Source organism: Mustela erminea, chromosome 8 (assembly GCF_009829155.1).
Source record: "Mustela erminea isolate mMusErm1 chromosome 8, mMusErm1.Pri, whole genome shotgun sequence".
Lineage (NCBI taxonomy): Eukaryota > Metazoa > Chordata > Mammalia > Carnivora > Mustelidae > Mustela > Mustela erminea.
Window position 1 is genome coordinate 58651130 of NC_045621.1, and position 19489 is coordinate 58670618.

The 19489-nt window shown below is 36.0% G+C and overlaps 1 protein-coding gene across 3 annotated transcripts in view; it reads right to left on the reverse strand.

Moving 5' to 3' along the window:
* The window catches only part of IFIH1 (interferon induced with helicase C domain 1), a 55466-nt gene that overhangs the window by 14938 nt on the left and 21039 nt on the right, over positions 1-19489 (reverse strand). For all 3 annotated transcript variants that reach the window (XM_032355747.1, XM_032355748.1, XM_032355746.1), the window contains exons 4-7: positions 14054-14158; positions 8515-8735; positions 1421-1631; positions 178-395 (exon numbers count right to left, since the gene is read on the reverse strand). In XM_032355747.1, coding sequence (XP_032211638.1) covers positions 178-395; positions 1421-1631; positions 8515-8735; positions 14054-14158 — 755 coding nt within the window. The remainder of the gene's footprint in view (positions 1-177; positions 396-1420; positions 1632-8514; positions 8736-14053; positions 14159-19489) is intronic.

Consider the following 19489-nt stretch of genomic DNA (forward strand, 5'->3'; position numbering starts at 1 on the left):
TAGCAAAAACATAATGATTTCACTTAACCAATGATCATAGAATACCTTTTTCTATGCACTCCATGGCACTTGGACTAATCTTACTCAAAAAGCCCAGGAAACACTGGCATTTGCTTTAGGGTGCTGTCGTTGTTGCTGTGCTTGCTGTTGTTGTATTACATAAAGTTAATGGCTTACTTTTAAAATATGATCCTTGGCTTCAGCTTGCCTTTTGGCTCCTCCAACACCTGGTGAAGCTGTTAGTCCTAGTATCTGAGGTAGGGGAATCACTGGTTTGCATTCTTTCTTGAGTTTATTGTTTTTCAATTTCTGTTTCAAGTAACGCCTCATGATGTTATTATAGACTGCTTCTTTGTTGGTGTGATGGCATTCATCAATGACGATGAGGGAAAAGTCTTAAAAGAAAATCCAAATGGTTCATTTGTCCATACCAGCAAGGCAGAGTGAAAAAAAAGTACCTTAAAGGTAGTAAACTGAACTGCCACAACAATGTCTTTTCTTGAGCAGAATCCTAGCGCAGACCTCACTTTTTAAGAGGGCAATGTGACTGTGTTAGTCACCTTTACATCCAGAGGTCCATGTATATTAATTATGAAACTGTTCTTGTTAGTTATTATCCCTACTTAAAAGATTAGTTTTGGAAAGTTTATAAAGGTAAAAGTATCACAGGATGGAATTCAATCCTTGCCTTATTCCCCCAAATTAATCAGGATTACACTTTCGTTCTTTAATGAAACATTTAAAGTTGAAGAGGGTTTTTTTCTTAATGTCAAATGAGAACCATGTCATTTAAACAGAGATAATTTTGCCTTGTTTTAACATCACATTTAATTATTACAATTATTATAGTGATTATTTATATTCTTTCCCTTTCTCTCACTTTCTCTTCCCTTCCCCAACAAAATAGAAAGGATTATATTTCATTCTGTGGAAAAGATAGATATCTAACAGTTTCCATTAGCATATGAAAATAATCTTGTTGGTACCTAGAAAAGAAAAGTAAATGGAAAGTCCAGTGAATGCTTGATTTAATACCATATTCATATATAAATAAAGTGATCTGATTAAAATGTATCATAATTTTTGTGTTTCCCTAAGAAAATAGAAGCATTCATGAAAGCTTAAGCAATGAAAGACAATATAAATCAGAGATAATCTTTTTACTTTTACTTTTATTTTCTTTAATTAGGCTCCACACACGGCATGGAGCCCAGCATAGGGCTTGAACTCAAGACTCTGAGACCAAGACCTGAGCTGAGAACAAGAGTCAGACACTTAACCCACTGAGCCACCCAAGTGCCCCTAAATCAGAAATAATCATTTTAAATCAGCATTTTGAAAATTATTTAACTAATACACCCTGTTACCACCATCAATATTACTAATTCTTCTTTTTCTAAAAATAAACACTGAAACCAACCTGAAAACTGGACACCATCATCTTCTCCTTTTTCTGAATTTGAAAGGGAGTTTTCAAGGATCTGAGCTGTACTAATGATAACGTCATAGTTTTTGACAACTTCTGGAAATGATATTTTCAATTGGGTATCACCACTTAATCCAATTGTATGATACCATTTCTTCAAAAATGGTTCAAACTCTTTGCGGAAGAGCTGTTCAACTAGTGGCACCTTTAAAAATGACCAAATTAAAAAAAGAGAGAGAGCACAGTCAGGAAAAAGGAATTGATCAAAGCCCTACTATGTGGCAAGCATTATCAGAGGTGTTTACATTAACAATTAATTAAGCATAACAACCTATCCATCATTACATTCATTAATTTTAAATAAGCATTTACTAGATGCCTATTAGGTGTAGACATTGTATCTGAGATATAAAGATCAGGCTGACAACTTTGAGGAACTCAGTCTAGTTGAGCACATAGCCTAAGATTAAACAACAAAAAAAAACACAAATTATTAAAACAGAGTGTAAAAATTCTCCCAAAGAAATACACAAGGTGACAGCAAAGAGGCCCAAGTAACTGAGTACTCAAAAGAAGGGTTTAGAAAGAATTTTAATCTAGTAAACCATGGGTCAGTGACAAGATAAATTAAAACTAAGGCTGGATAAAAAATAAATTCTGAATTCACAGTTCAGGGTGAGGCTATAAAGGACTGTGAATACCATGCAGGATATTTTAAATTTAGTATAATAGTTCATAGGACCCTTGTGAGTTGTGGTTAGTGTTGATTTATTCCTGCTGTTTGTCTTGGGATAGGGCCAGAGGCAACATGCCTAAGAAACTGAAGGGAGCAGAGAACCAAAAGTGAGAAGGTAAGACACTGCCTGGGAGAGCAAATGTGAGATGAAGGGGTAGACCACTAAAATAGCTTTGGTGGCTGAGAAAGAACAAAAGAGCAAACAGATCGGCAAAATAAGTGGAAATCTTTCAGAGGTGACTGGCATTACTGAGGAAGTGTGTTGGCATTGAGGTTACTCAATGTAATTGGCAATTCACAGTACCTTTGTCACTAGTAAGTCAAAATGCAGGTCTTCAGGAAGACCCTGACTTGCAAGACCATCATGCTGGAGATGGAACCCACTGATACCATAGAGAATGTGAAGGCCAAGACCCAGGATAAAGAAGGCATCCCCCTGGCCAGCCGAGGCTCATCTTTGTAGGCAAGCACTGGAAGATGGCCACATTCTTTCAGACTACAACATCCAGAAAGCGTCAACCCTGTACTTGGTCCTCTGTCTAAAGGGTGGGCATTAATCCTTCAGTGTAGCATTTACAGTCCCCAGTGATGGCATTATTGGCCATTTGCTCCAAATTAAGTTTAAAAATTAAATTACTACTTTCAATAATAGCTGAACCTGTTGAAATTTTTAATAAAGATTTTGTTGCCTGGTAGCAAAAAAAAAAAAAAAAAAAAAAGTCCTTTCAGCTGGCTCTCTGTATGTCACAGTGTCTGCTGAAGGTGGTTCAGTTGACCCGTCAGTGCTACACATTACCAGTCTTTCAGAATACCTCCTAGATTAGGGAAAGGAATAACCAGGCCATCTTGAAGGTTATATCCTTGGAGAATTTTTCTCACAGGAGCCTAGGCATGTACAGTGTGGCAAATAGAGAATGGGCTGGAAGAGTTTCAAGGGCCAGCATCAAAGAGTAAGCATTATACCATAATATAATTACTAGATAATGTGATCAATGGTTATCTTTCCACTGGTCTGCAGAACATGTGTAATTCATCTTTTTACCTGAAGTAAGCCCCACTTATGTGTAAAATGAGGGCTGGCTGATACCCCTGGCTGAAAACAGTGTACAAAGAACAATGCTTTGTATCACTGTCCAGTGTAAATAAGCAAGCTAAGAGTGCATGTGGAGGGGAAAGGAGTAAACTGGAATCTATGAATTTAAAGGAAACAGTGCAAACCTAAAATCAATAACCAAGTCTGGTAAGTGGGAGAAAATAATATAAGGTGAGAAAAATAAGAAAAGAAACTTTCCATTAGTGTTTTCATTTTTTGCTTTATTTTTGTTTGTTTGTTGTCAAAGTCAAGTCTCTGGTCCATCTGCCACAAAACCACTTGAGAGATTTGGAAAATGCAGACTCCTGGGCCCCACCCAACGGTCACTGAACCCAGGGACCATCTCTGGGGACACAATTCTGTGTGCATAACCCACACACTTATATGAAACCTCTCATGTGACAGTAAGTCTTTAAAATGTAAGAACCACAGCTCTTCTCTCTCTCTCTCTTTTTTTATTTTTAAGATTTTATTTATTTATCTGACAGAGATCACAAGTAGGCAGAGAGGCAAGCAGAGAGAGAGAGAGAGAAGGAAGCAGGCTCCCTGCTGAGCAGAGAGCCCAATGCGAGACTCGATCCCAGGACCCTGAGATCATGACCTGAGCCAAAGGCAGAAGCTTAACCCACTGAGCCACCCAGGTGCCTAGCTCTTCTCTCTCTTACACAAAGTCATTTCTGACACAGTTTTCTAGAACTACTCTTTTCATTCTACTTACATGAGACAAAGGAACTAATCTGAAGAAGTAAGAAAGATTCTGAAGAAGAGAATGAAAATTAAACTTAAAGGGAAGAGATAACAAGATCCAAAGGAGAGAAAGTCAGCCCTGAAAACTGCTCCAGCCACCTACATATTATGTGACCTTGGACAAGTTACTGAATCAGCGCAATCCCTTCAATTTCTACACCAATAAAATGAAGATAATGTTAACCTATGGTAGCACTGTTGTGAAAATTAACCGAAATAGAGGCTGTCATTTTTCTGGTCCTCAGAAAACTTCTCTGATATTTTGCTGATCCTTTCCTTCCAGCAGTGTAGTGAAAAAAAGAAGGGCAGTTGGCTTCACAAGATAAGGTTGACGTTTCACTTCTGCAGCTTATTGGCAGGATGAGCCCTGACAGACCAATTCAAAGCCCAGTTTTCTGATGGGTAAAATGAGGATAAGTATGGTTACTTCATGAAGTAGCTGTGTAAATTTAATGAGATAGAATAAGATAATTAATATTACATCATGAAGTGCAATGCAACATTATTTATCTTATTATTAATACACATCTCTCACTTCTTGGAGTGCAGATTCCTGAGAACAGGATCTGCCTTTGATTTGTCTTTCAATCCCCCCATGCTGCTGAATGATTGAAGAAACTCAATGCCAAGAGGTGACAATAGCAACCTGGGGTTCTGCCCATCAAGGATGAGTCAAGCCCTTCCAAAGAAGCAGTATCTTCTGATCTACAGAACAAAAATAAGTTTTCACAGGAGGTAGCAGGTGTTGGAAATCCTGATACTCTCTCTGGGTGGCGTTGACTTCCTACTGAAGGACACAGAGAAAGCCAGATGCAAGTTTGACATGGCTAATTGGGAGGTGTGTGGTCCTCTTGGAGCCTTTTCCTGAGATGTGACAGAGTGTCTGCCAAGACTAATCAAACCCAACTGCTACCCACTTCTGCTGAATCATATGGGGCTGCATTATAGCATCTGAAGGAACCTGGGATTTATCTCTCGTGATGTTGAAGCCCTAGATAGGAAATAGAAAGTCTGGGAACACAGGTGGTGTTTTCATTTCTCCCTGCATTTGAAGGCGATAACTTTGGAAAGCATGGAGGCAGGGAGATGAAAGTAAACGATGTTAGTGGGGACAGGATTTCTCTTTTCGAGATCAAGGGTTACAGTACCGTCTATTAGGCCAAATACAGAAGTAAGGTGATGGGACATACAGGGCCAGGTTCAGCTGAAGAGAAGTGAATCAGCTCAAGTTACTTTAAAATGGAAAGAAATGGGAGGATAAAGTCAACAATTATGACATATATGGAAGAAGTAGTGGAGAGATTTCTAGTAATTCTTAGGGAAAAACAATAGAGGAGTAGACAATGAATTAGACTTATGTCCTTACGTGTCTGCACAGCAGTGCAATGAATATGAAAAATTAGTGAGGATAATTTAACATTTAAACATGGCTGCTCATGTGGATTTGTAAGAATCACCCAGATCCAATGAAATGAAAGACTTGTGATGAGCATACAGCACAAGAGGAGAAGCCATTAGAAGAACAAAGTGCATGAGAGGCATACAAAAATCTAAGATCAATCAACATGCATGAAAGGAAGAAATGAATGTAAGTATTTGGATTTAGAAATTAACTGCACAAAAATAACTTAAAGGAATTCTAATTTAGCAGATTTTCAGACAAAAAAGAAACTGAGGCTTTTAGTTTATGGCAAACTCCAGATGAGTCTGTGGGTGCCGACACCGGTGAAAAAGGCAAACTTGGTCATGGGTTTAGAGTCACATCTCATCTCTCTTATAGTCTGCTTTGATAAGACTGTATGAATTGTATTTTTCTCAATTCTGGATGCTTTGGAAGTATTTGAAAAAGGTCTTACTTATTTATATTTGAAGAAGGTCTTAAATAAATGTCTCAAAAACTATGGGGACTCAGGATGATGAAAAATCTGGAAACCATGTTATATGAAAAATGGGAATATTTATCCCAGGGAACAAAGAAAAATGAATCAGGAGGCACATTGCTGCCCTCTCTATGTGAAGGGCAGTCAAGAGGCAGGAGAAGTAATCCTTACTCTGTATAATCACACTGGAAAGAACTCTAACCAATGAGTGTGGATTCCTGAGAAACAGGTCTTGGTAGGGCTTTCCACCAGTGCCAGTCATTCAGAGAATGGATCAAGCTATCTTATTATAAGTGGGACTTCCTGGATATCCCAGCTTACTTAGCAGAGGCAAGAGATGAGATGAGAGCTGGATCTTGAAGCCTGCTTCAAAGCCTTAGAAGAAGCCTGCTGCTTCTAAGGGTTTATGACCCTGTGACCTGATAAGAGAAGGGAAGGAAGCAGATGCATTAAAAATATCTCCCAGGTGTTGAAGCTTCATCCTTCGGAAGTGGTGGTGTAACTAACAAGGAGACAGTTAGGGACGGAAGGAGAGCCTTTAGGGAGGGAGATGGCGAAGCCTCAGTTTGAGGAAACTGCAGAATATTCAAATGATATCAAGAACTCCAGATGAAGTATCTTCAAATCCAGTTAACTTTGTTCTTTTCTCTAAACCTGGCACTTAAGACCCTGTTCCCTGGGTAAGGAGTTCCGTTTAATTGGTTATGGAGGTGAGGAAGAGGGAGTGGGAGAAAGAACTAAAACTTCCTGACTCATTCCCAGGCTTAAGATAGATTATCTAATTTAAATTTTAGAGCAACTGCACAGGGCAGTATTATTTTGTTCGTTTTACAGATGAGGAAACTAAAGCAAGGAGAAGTTAGGAATCTGTTCAAAGTCAAACTACTGGTGGGTAGAAGGTGTATTCAAAGCTAGATTTATTTTATTCCAAAAGATAATGTCCTTTATAAAGAGTATACGTGAGGGGCACCTGGGTGGCTCACTGGGTTAAAGTCTCTGCCTTTGGCTCAGGTCATGATCCCAGGGTTCTGGGATCGAGCCCCACATCAGGCTCTCTGCTCTGCAGGGAGTCTGCTTCCCCCTCTCTCTCTGCCTGCCTCTCTGCCTACTTGTGATCTCTGTCTATCAAATAAATAAATAAAATCTTTTTTTAAAAGAAGATTATATGTGAAAGGCTAATCAGAAATAAAATCTAATGTATCACTATTGTTACAAGAGAAATAAAACTGTTTTAATAGTAGGCATTCAAGTATGAAGAAGAGGTTTTCAACTTAGCAGTTACATACAAAATGCATTTGGAAATAAATGATATAAATTATTCAGTTCATAGGGCGCCTGGATGACCGAGTCATTATTTGTCTGCCTTCAGCTCAGGTCGTGATCTTGGAGTCCTGGGATCAAGTCCTACATCAGGCTCTCTGCTCAGCAAGGAGTCTGCTTCTCCCTCTGACCTTCATCCCACTCTCTCAAGTAAATAAATAAAATATTTTAAGAAAAGAAATTATTCAGATCATAGATTCTGAGTATGTTTCTTTGGTACCAAAATGCAGGTTGCAACTAAAACCTTTGGTATAATAGAAATCCAAGAATATAGAAAAGCCATATAATCCATTACCATATTTTTGGTAAAGGAAATGATGAAAATCTAGTGATGGCATAAGTAACAGAAAAAAGACTATGTCTGACCATGGAAATGTATACTCAGTTTTACTTCACAAAGTAAAGAGTAATCTGCCCAATATCAAATTTACAAATTAGTAAATTCATTTATCTAAATAAAGCTCCAATAACTAGATTTTATTTTATAGTGAAGAAGAATTAAACCTGTTTATGAAGATTGTTCTTTAGATACCCCAATATATAAATTATTACAGGAAAACCTCAGTTACATTTCAAGTAACATCTATATATAATTCTTGGAAGTTAGTTATCTATTTTCCTTTTTTAAAAAAAGATTTTATGTATTTATTTTTCAGAGAGAGAGCAAGCACAAGCAGGGGGAGCAGAGGGCAGAGGGAGAAAGAGGCACTCTGCTGAGCAAGGAGCTTGATTCGGGACTTGATCCCAGACCTCTGGGATCATGACCTGAGCCGAAGACAGATGCTTAACTGGCTGAGCCACCCAGGTGCCCCTCTATTTTCCTGTTTAACTTGATTTAGATTAGCCAAATAGTCACTTAATTTTCTTTTTATCTTCAAACAAATGATAAATCTCTGGTAAAGAGGACTTACGACTTTTGACTAAGGGTCAACAGTCAAAGAGATCCCAAAAGACAGTATTTGATCCTAGATTCCAGTAATACTTTGGGGTCATTCATGTCCATGTACCGACAAATTAGTGCCAGTTAACCTTAAGGAATATCTGGGTAAATGTATTATTCTTTACACATAAGTGTTTATGTGTAAAGCTATTTGATTTATGCTCTGGTGTTATGAAAAAATACATTTTAAAAGATAATAACTTGAATATTACATATATCTGTAAAAGCAAAGACTTAAAACAAATTACTTATTTCGACATTACTCTTAATTACATTAAGTCTGTGTGTCCATTGTTATATATGTCATTTTACAAATGCATCGGAAAAATAAAGTGAAAATAAGCACTGTTGCACTATGTGCTACTTGAATACCTTATTGACAAGGACTATAACTTTTCCAGGTTCAGATGCTTTTTTCTTCTTGTCCAAGTGCTCCTTGGCAATGTAAACAGCCACTCTGGTTTTCCCACTCCCTGTAGGTAGGCATATAATGATATTTTTCCCCTCCAAGGCTGGTTGGGCGACTTCCATTTGGTAAGGCCTGAGGTTCAATTCTGGCTCAGGAGATGCTCTTTCTGCCACATTCTCTTCATCTGAAGGAAATTTAAAGGCAGAAAAACAAGGGAACAGGCAATAAAATAACACAGGCTAGGAAGTCTGAAACCCAGCATAGGCTTCTCATGGCTTAAATTCTTTTTCATGTGTGGTCCAAACCAATCCGTTTTTCTGTTTTCTGTACCATATGGGTGTCAGCTCTCTGCTGGCATCTGCGGGGTCGACCCAGGCACCCCATTCTGGAAGTGGCCTGGGGGCGGAGGGGCAGAGGGAGTGAATGAACAAGATGGAGGACAGGAGGGGAGGTAACATGGGAGAGTCTTTTCACAGAGTGGGTCAAGCCAGGCGAAATTGCAAGAAGGGCTGCTGTACAGGATTGGCAGGAATGATTCTTAATGCATCAGGCTTTCCGGTTCTTTGTTGAGCCCTTATGCCCTACTTGTTTCTCCATAGTCTTGCCACCTACGAGTCAAGAGGAACTGAAAAAGAATGAGTCATTGTCATCGCCACCCCTCCTTACTTTTTATTGCAAAGAAGATATTATAGCTGATTGTACTTTCCTTCACTTGAAAAACTTTATCTGACAACCGAATACCCAAAAGCCTGCCCATCTATCTATCTCAAACATCTAAAATGGCAAAAATAAATAAATAAATAAATCCTAATTTTGTCATGTGAGGTAGCTAGATTAAACATATTTAAGGAGGGGGGAAAACTCCTCCCATGCAAGCCTTTGACTGATAGGTTTTCATTAAAAGATGAAAAACAGTTTTGTTGGTTTAAACTGACTTGCGACTGATTTTGGTGTTTAGTTTTAATTATGATCTTTATCCCTTCCTTATATGTATTCTCCATGTGTTCATATTTTCCTGAAACTCAAAGTGCATTACAGTAAAAATATTTCCAATTAATACAGATTTCTAAATTTAAAATTTTCATAAAGTACTAACATATATTAATTTTTTGAGCATTAGAATAAAATTATTATAACATATCTTGGTTTAAACATACTTCGTTTAAAAGTGATCACATTTATCTATATTGGCCAGGGAAAAAAGATCTAAAAATGTATAATCTATCATGTGGAATGCAGTAAAATAAATATTATATCAATTTAAAAGCCCATCTTTTGCTTTATGTAATCATAAGAAAAAAATGAAATGACAGCACTTAGTACTTCATTACACATGAAGTATTCCTTCTCTTATCAATGATTGCAATAAAACTAAACTAACAAAATCCCATTAACTTCGCAAAAGTTGCTGATGATTCCATTTCAGCAACTGGATAATTCTCTTTAAATGGGTTTTAGCTTGTTGTGATAGTACTATCTGCACAGGTAGGAAAATTCACACCAAATATCATTTAGTAAGAGTCATCTACTAACCCGGCAGGAAATTTGCCTTCTCTGCGGATGAGTAAACAAAGAAGCAATACATTTAAGTTATCATTGGATCATCTGCTGATTCATTTAATAGGATTTTCAGGAAAAACCCATCTGAAATCACCAGCATTTAAAGATACACATTTACAAGTTTGCTCTCCATGTTTGCTTTGAACTTTACAGCAATCATAATAAGTCATCTTCTATTATATTTATGTAAGTTTCAAATTTATTTAAGATTATCTTTACTTCTCTCCTAAGTGGCTTTTATAGAAGATCCTAATATTACCAGTATTGATTACCTAATTTTTCCAAAAGAGCAAGAACATTTGCAAAGGAAGATGGATATACTTTAAATTGTGTTTAACCCCAAGATCCAGGAACTTATACTTTCACTAAATCGATATTTAATTTAGGAAATTCCTTAAAAGAGATTAGTAAATTCCCTTTAATTTCACTCTAGGTCTATTTTTACATGATACTAAAAAAATAATAAAATTCTGCTTCCCTTGTAATATTTGCAGGTACATCTTTAAATAATCAGGTTCACTTTTTGTTTTTCATACTTACTACTATATCCTTGGGTAACACAAATTAAAAAGAGAAACTTAGGGCAATTTCTTATCTCTTCCTCAAGTAATCTAAGACTAAGTCAAATGAGTAAAACATCGATTCCACTTATGCAGGCTAGATATTTATTGTACTAATAAATGTAAGCTTAGTGAAGATGTTAAAAGGGCTATCATCTTCAAAATTTGGTCCCGGACCCAAACTCATATTGTTTCACTGCTACTTAACTCATCATGTCCCACTAGTTCATTCTGCAGCAAATATTAACGGGGTGACTATTACATGCCATACAGTCCCACGAATATGGTCCTTCTCTTCAAGGACTTCAAAGTCTAAAGTACTATACTGTAGCCACTAAAAATGTCTGGCTATTAGACAGATAGCTCAAGTCGCATCTATAATTTTGAGTCAAGTCCGGGAAACTTGATAGGTAGCCCCAAGTTTAAAAGAGAAGCACAGAGTGAACATGGAAAAAAATGAGAGTTGGATTCATTGTGAGAACAGCATCCAAAGAAGAGCTGGGTGAGTGCTAAATATTCAGCCTGATTCTTGCCTTTTCACATCCTCTGACATAGGGATGGAAGAATTTATCCACATAAGCAATGAAAAGAGAATTTTCTCTTCTCTGTCACCAGAAGGAGAGAACTGGGCTGGTGTCAATGAGCCAGGAGCCAATTTCCTTTATAAAAGAAATGTTTGGGTTTTTGTTTGTTTGTTTGTTTGGTTTTTTTTTGGTTTCTTTTTGGCTTGCTTTGAAAAAGCAAAATCAATTAAATGCAATAATGAATGTGGTATTTAAAATATGCACAAGCTTTGAATAACATTGCACCCTCCCTCTACAACAAATATTGATTGAAGACCTTGAAATTATACTATACCATATAAATGGTCAAAAAATAAAATCAAATAGGACTTAAATAATAACATTTTATTGGAACTACACCATGTGGCACATTTCATTCTCACATTGATTTTGACAGCTGAGTTATTCTTGGAGAGAAAAGGTCTGTCACTGCATGTGTTTGAAATCGACAAAGTATTCCTTTACCTATAGTATGTAACTACGGAAAAACACGCCATTCCAGCTGGACAAATATTAATAGGTATTACCTCGAAATAGTAAGGAAACACTTTCTACATATCAGGCCAATGTGTATTGCCAAAAATATTGCCACTTTGTGAGATGCAGTATATCTCTCTAAAAATGAGAGACAGAAAAGCAAAAAAGCCTTCCATAGCATACTGAGAATATTTAAAGTTTAAGAGCATCATTAATCATGTTTTAGCATGATATAATACTTCCACAGAGGAGCAAAATATTATGGTCTTGGGTCACATCCATGATCCTTATGTCCCATTATGTAATTGTTGAAGGCAGACAAAGGACATATGGGATAGAGTCTCTTCAATGTTAACCTCAAAAGTTAAAATATTATCCCAAACATTGTAATGCTTTTCAGAAATTCAGTATATGTTTACCAATTTGCAATTCATCTAATCCTTTTTTTGCATTGATTTCTACTTTGTTCTGTATCATGCACCTGAGGGAAAGGAATTTCATAATTTTATGAATTCAGAATTTTACTACTCACTATGTGAAGTAATTCTTTGTTTCTAAGCACGGACCCCATCTAGAACATCAATGGGTGCTCTCTGAAAATGTGTTCGCCTTCAAATGTATTTGCCTTTGAAAATGTATTTGCTTTTTAAAAGTAGGTTGCGTTCAGATTTATCACGTCTTTCATGACACACTGAGGACTGAAAATCAGCAAATAGTTACATTCACTAACAGCACTAGATAGACAAAATGCCCAGCAGATACAGGATGCCCATTAAATATTTATTGAATGAATGAATATTGTTGAAAAGCCCTTACTTAGACAAACAAAAATTAGGATGAGGTCCAGAAGCTTAAAACAGCCATAAAGATGTTAAATATTAGCTAGAACATATTTTGAGTTCTAACATCAATAACATTTAATAGAAATGTTAATTATTAAATCTAACAACTGTATAACAAGTATGGAAAAATCAAATACAACCGCAGAAATAAGCACAGGGCAATAACTTAATAAACACTGAGTGCAGTGAACAGAAAATGAATTAACCCTTTAAAATCCTGGAAAGCTTTTAGGGCAGATGTAAATGATTTTATGTAAATGATTGTATCCCTTAACGACTCTTCTAGCTAAATTTCGGTAATTCTTCTCACAACCCAAGGGAATCTGAAGTACACAATATTTTCCAAGTTTTTTTCTACAACTCAATCACAGAACAAATGAATAATAAAGTAATTTGTGTTTCTTAATTTGCCAGTTTCCTACTGATTCTTAGCTGGCCACATTGCAAAGCATTTTTTGTTTGTTTATAACTTGTTAATTTTAATTATGAAATAGTTCAAGTGCACAGACAAATATGGAAAGGTATATAACAGATATCCAAGGTTCTATCACCTCTTCTTAGAAAATGTTAACATTTTAGTTCGGTTGTAATCATTGGAATTGCACATTCAAACAGCAGAAAGAAGCAATATGAAATCTACCAGACTGACAGAATTTAGGCAATCTGATAACAAAAAGTATTGCTGAAGTGTGGGACTGGGAAAAGGCACTCTCATTTATTGTTGGTGTGATATCCAACTAAGAGAGCAATTTGGGAAACACCTAATAAAGTCCTCATTTGGTGACAAAAATATTTTTGGAAACTCTACTTCTATGCAAGAGCTATTCAGACAAATTGAAACTCTTTTAACTGCATGTGTAATTTTAGTTTTTCATTTTAAAAGGACTCTTGTTAACTGGGTGTTGGGCATTAAGGAGGGCACATGATATAATGACCACTGGGTGTTCTATGCAACTGATGAATCACTAAACTCTACCTCTGAAACTAATAATACATTATATGTTAATTCATCAAATTTAAATAAAATAAAATTTAAAAAATAAAGGACTCTTGTTACCTGCAGTTAATCTAGAGTCACAATCCTCTTATGGACAGTATTTTTTTTTTTAATTTAAAATGTTGTTAAAAAAAAAAAAAAAGGTAGGGTATGGGAACATATGTACCAAACTGAATACATGATTGAAACGCAGTCAACTTAACGGAAAGAGATAGCATGAATAAAATAGGTGACCTAACTCTATGGAAGGTGGCATATGCATGTTCTTATCTATACCAAAAAGATAAATCCCGGATCCAAAATGAGAGAGCTTGGTGCTAAGACTTTTGTAAGTTGTACTTTTAAAGAAGTGAATGGCAAAGTTCCAAAAGAACTTCAACTGTAGAAAAGAATTGCTTTAATTGCATAAATCCATTAGGGAGGGTATGAACAGCCCCCATGCTTTCCACTATATGGCGTCTTATTTCACACTTTTTAAGGTTTACACAACAGTTAGGCAGTACCTGAATCACTTCCCATGGTGCCTGAATCACTGCCCATGTTGCTGTTATGTCCAAGACTTTCATCTAAGCAGCTGACACTTCCTTCTGCCAAACTTGTGTCTGATTCTGCAAAGGAAAACATTTTAAAATATTTTTAAAATATTTCTGAGAATAAACGTATTTTAACTGCACACCTCTACAGCACACAGTACATGCAGTTCAATGCAAGTGGAAAAGGCACACCCAGACGATTGTGAATAAAAGGTAAGAGTTTCTGGCAAGCAACGTTTAGAAACTCCACCAAGGATGAGCAGCCGCAGAGTAGGGAATCAAACACGCACACCTACTTTACCGCACGCCCGATGAGAGGAAATACAAACTTGTAAACAGTTATGACATTTGTTGTCCCCCCACATGGGAATTTTGTCCCAGAAAAGAAAATCAACGTTTGATAATGGCATTGAAACACAAAGTATTACATAGTAATCCCCTGAGTTATTTTAACACAAGATGGTAGGAAATTAGTAAAGTATAAAAAATTAATAAAATACATGGTTCTGTTAATGGGTTATGAAAATAACAGCTCAGTGATAAATGTAACTTTAAAAATCTCCAAAAGAATTTGCTCAAAAAGAATCTCATTAGAGCCTGGCATGGCAGTTGTACTAGAAGATTATGTGAGGTTGGAAATCAATGTTTTGCTTTACTACAATTAAACGAAGATTCCATCAAAAAGTTACAGTGAAGATGAACGGCAAGAGGACTCCCTTAATTTGTAAATCCCGATGTTTGGTTTTCAGTACCCAGTATCAGTTGTTTTTGAAAATCCGCCCCCCTCCCAGGGAAGACTTCCCTCTTTACAGTTTATTGCTAAGGACTTATGCAATCTCATCCACAAGGATCAGAACTATTGCTAAACTAGTAAAAGTAAATGAAAGATGGCAACAAACATTGGCTCTAAAATCAGGACTCGTGAAATTGACTGTTGAGGTTGCTCTGTTAAAGTGGGGCTAGTACAATTTGCTTCCTAGAATTTGATCGCCATTAAGTAATATTAGGTACAATCAGCTCTTAGCACTGTAGCTCAATTGCTGGTGATTGGAAAACGAAATAAAAATCAAGGAGTTGGCGTATTATTAGGGCATGAGTTGCATTAAATAGTGTTTTTCTTAAAATTAATAACATCTCATAATATTTATACTTGCTACATAATTATCATTTCATGCTAAAGCTCCCAAAGGCACTAAATAAATTACATGAAGGTAGCCTTTAGATACTTAGACTAGTCTGAGTGTCACACATTAGAGCTAGAAATAGAAGTGGCTGAAAAATGCACTAAGTATATTATCAATAAAGTTTCTCTGGAAAGAAACAGGGTATAACTCTTCAAAAAGACAAGTGTCTTCATTTTCCTTAACCAGTTATTTTTTTTAAGTTGGTGCATTGAGGTACAATTTATCTTTTTAACTGTCCTTATAATCACTCTTTTTAAAAAGTTTGTTCTTTTAGGTAGGTTTAGTTTGATGAATCTGACAAATGTATACAGTTTTGCAACCACCATCACAAGCAAGATTTTTCTATCACCTCAGAAGCCCCCCCCCCAAAAAAAGAAGTCCCCTCGGGCCCTTTTGTTGTCATTTCTCTCCTGCTGCCCCCAGTAGTTCCTGATTTAGTTTCTGTCCCTAGAGTCTCGCCTTCTCCAGAATGTCTCATAAATGGATTCACACAGTATGTAACCTCTGTTTGACATCTTGAACTCAGTGTAAGACATTCGGGATGATTCCACGTTGTTTATATCAGTAATTTTTTTCCTTTTTATTGCTGACTAGTACTCCCTGAGCATCCGAGATGTCTGTGACATCTCCCTTCCAACTCGGATAAGCCTAGTCAGCATGAAATATAATGGAATTACAGCCGAACCCAATCAAATATATAAGATATCTTTTCTTAAAAGTTAAGTGCTGATAAGAAATTCTCAATGGACATACATACTGTTTAAGTATATTAGCACAACATAAATATACTAATGTGAAAATACTGTGCCTACCAGTTGTTGTAGATTAGCTCTCAAACTCAGATTTGAGGAATCCCTTATGATCACACGGGAAAACCTGTATATCTCACTGAGAGATTTTAAATATGGCACTTTGCAATTCCCAGAGGTATGCCTTGTTAGAAGCTTAGAGGCGAGTGTGGGATAGAACTGTCAAGCAGAAGAGAGTTTGGGGCAGATGTACTGATGAAAAGAGAATATGATTTGTAAGGAAAAGGCAAGGTGTAAAATGAGATGGGGAAAATGTCATTGCAAGGATAATTCTAGATCTAGAAGTATAGACTACGATTTCTGAAGCAAAAAAGTAAATTTTGACATGCTTTTCATTTGTTGTTTTATATGGTGTGAGAACTGAAAATAATACCAAAAATACTAAAAAATACTAACGAGTATTATCTATAATCTAACCCTGTATCTTTAGGTTTCCCACTAAATGTAATACAAACGGAAATTATACTTGATTTTCATTTCATTTTCTAATCACTGCAGTTAAACAACAATCTTAAAACTACTTTGTATATTTGTAAAGTCTAAGTTTTCCCCCAAGCTTTGCTTTAACATATGTAAGTTTGGGAGAGCTATTTAGTGCAAAGTGCATGATTAATTTTTAAGTATTAAAGAAAGTTGCTCCCAGAAATAGGGTATTATTACGTGTATTTCATGGATTATTTTGACCTTACACACAAATTTACAATGTGTCAGGAAGACACTTGAGCTCGGTGCCTTCACAGATATAAATTACGCTTTAAACCTCAACATCCTATGTGGTAGATATCCATCATCACCTTAGTTTTACAGACCATACACAGAGGCCCAGAGAAGTTAAATGATTTATCCTAATCACACAGCTAGAATGGGGCCGAGAGAGAAGTCCCTATTTTCTGAATCCAAGCCTGGTATTCCAGTGTTTTTTGATGATTTGTGCAAAGCTTTATAAATAAGCAAACAATCCTCTATCCAAATGTTAAGTGAAATGAAAGTTGGTTATTGCTGTTGTTGCTATTGTTTTAAAGCATATAGACATTTTCATTGTAATGTCTAATTTTCTGTCAATCTTGAAACAGTTTATCTTCCCAAGGGGGAAGAAAGGAGAGGGATTGTTTTATTTTGCTAACATTTCTAATTTCATCGATAGACTTTCATTTACTTTATATTTAAACATCCACACAAATTTTGAAATTTACTTTTCTGCACACAAATAAAAGAGGAACACTTCCATCCTTGTTAAACAAAACTAATTGGAATAATTCTGCTAGAGATAATTATGAAAATGAAAGTGAATATATAGAGGTCTATTTCTTTGTCATTTTGAGGATATATAAAATCTCCAGTTTCTCAACATAAAAATAATTTTGTTTCCTAGGCAGCGAATTCTTATGCACTTGATATATTTTTTTTATTTCATAGAAAGAGAAGTACTAAAGGAAATAACTTTAATAATAAAAGAAAATATACTGACTCTCCCATAACATTAAGAATATCTTTCCCAGAGATTTTCTTCCTGCATTCACTTAAAGAAATCATGTTTAAAAAATCACACACACACACACACACACACACATAAAGTCAGATTGATTGATTATGTGATACCAGAACTAAACCAGGCTATTGAGTTCATAAGCCAAGAATTCCTGCAACTGACTTTTATAGGATTATTTTGTTTTATTCTTTGTACTTTTCACAGTATGTCAATCTGGACTTATGTCCTGATGAACAAAGTCATGTCTCTGATTTTAAAATAAATCAGATAAAATAGGGTAGTCACTTGGAAGCAGGGTGTTGCCATGAAAAGAACATTATGTTAGGAAGTCAAGCAAATCGGTGTCCAGATCTGAACTCTGCAGCCACTGCTAACAAGTGACTTAACCTTTTTTTTCTTAATTTTTTTTAACATTGGTAGTAGTTTCTACTTTCTCATTTATCTTGAGAATGATTCCCTTAGATAAAGGAAATGAATCATGAAGAGAAACAAATCTTAAATTCTCATGAAGTTGCTACTTAAACAGGCTTTGAATATTGGAGTTATATTATATAATAAGTTTAGTTAACTTTTATATAGGTGTCATTTCCTCTAGGGAAAATATCAAAGCTGGATACAAAACAGATTAGAAAATGCTGGTAATTTCTAACTGTTAAAAAAAAAAAAAAAAGCAGTTATTTATATCAAACTCTCTTGGAATGAAAGAAAATGATACTCATCCAATTAAAAGATAGGATTTTCTGTAATAATTTTGTAAACAGCACAAAAAAAGAACAGCTCTGTGTACAATGATAGTGTCTAAGACCAGTCCATAAGCCACAGAAAAAAATGCCTCATTTTGCAATCACAACTTGAATATTTTACTAATAAGGCAGAAATATTAACTGGAATCTGAGAAATTTCACATTTAACATCTTCTAGACTTTAAATACTTTAAAATATTTTTAAACCATTTAGAAACCAAAAATATTGAAGTTAAAAAAATTCAAATGAAAAAAACCTCTTGGTTGAAGGCCTTTTTAGATCTATTGCAATGTAAAGTATGCCCTCTGCTGGAAAACGCTATTATAACAATTTGTTGGTAAGTACATTGTTTATTCAACCTAAGGGCTAAGCTTCGCTAAGTAAGATACAAATTGGTTCTTACTTCTTTCTAACCCTGCCAAGTACTGTACCCCCTTATTTCAATCGCCATGCATTTTTCACTCTACAGAATATTTCTCCTTTTTCACCCTTTGCCTCGGACTGTCATACATTTTCTTTGCTGAAAAGTGGTTTTGCATTTGAGCAGGAAGCAGTGCAAAGGGCTGGGGCCTCTATGCACATTGAGAAAGAAGAAGGGCACCTGTAGATCTCATTCACCTGAGAGGTAGTGCTTACAAGTTCTGCAAATAGTCTAATTCCACCTGTCACCGTCCTTTCATGTTTATTCTTGTTCTGACCTTGTGATGCATTTTAGCTTCACCTATTTAGCTATTTCCCTTTGCCTGGCTTCATAATCCCTGCAGCCCAGAATGCTGAAGATCCGAACACATGTGCACTCACGGGCACTCCCCCAGAGATTGCACGGGCTTCCTAAGTGTGCCTGCTTTCATACTACTAATAATACCCTTCCTCCCTTCCATCCTTTCTTTTTTAGGGTCCTTTTTCAATAGCTCTTATTGATAACATAAAAATGAACAACAGTTGGGTATTGTCCATATGGAAAAAGCAGGCTTTTTGTGATGCGTACATTTGGGACTAAGACACATCTTTATCACCCTCTTTCCTTTCCCCTCCTCCTCTAATGTCTCATTGAGATATACTAGCCAAGCTCTTCAAGACCACCAATAAAGTTATTCTGGACTGTGGGTTCCTTTGAATCTTTCTGTGCTTTTCTGTGGGCTCCTATAATTGGATCAGACACATTGCTAAGACCTCTTGT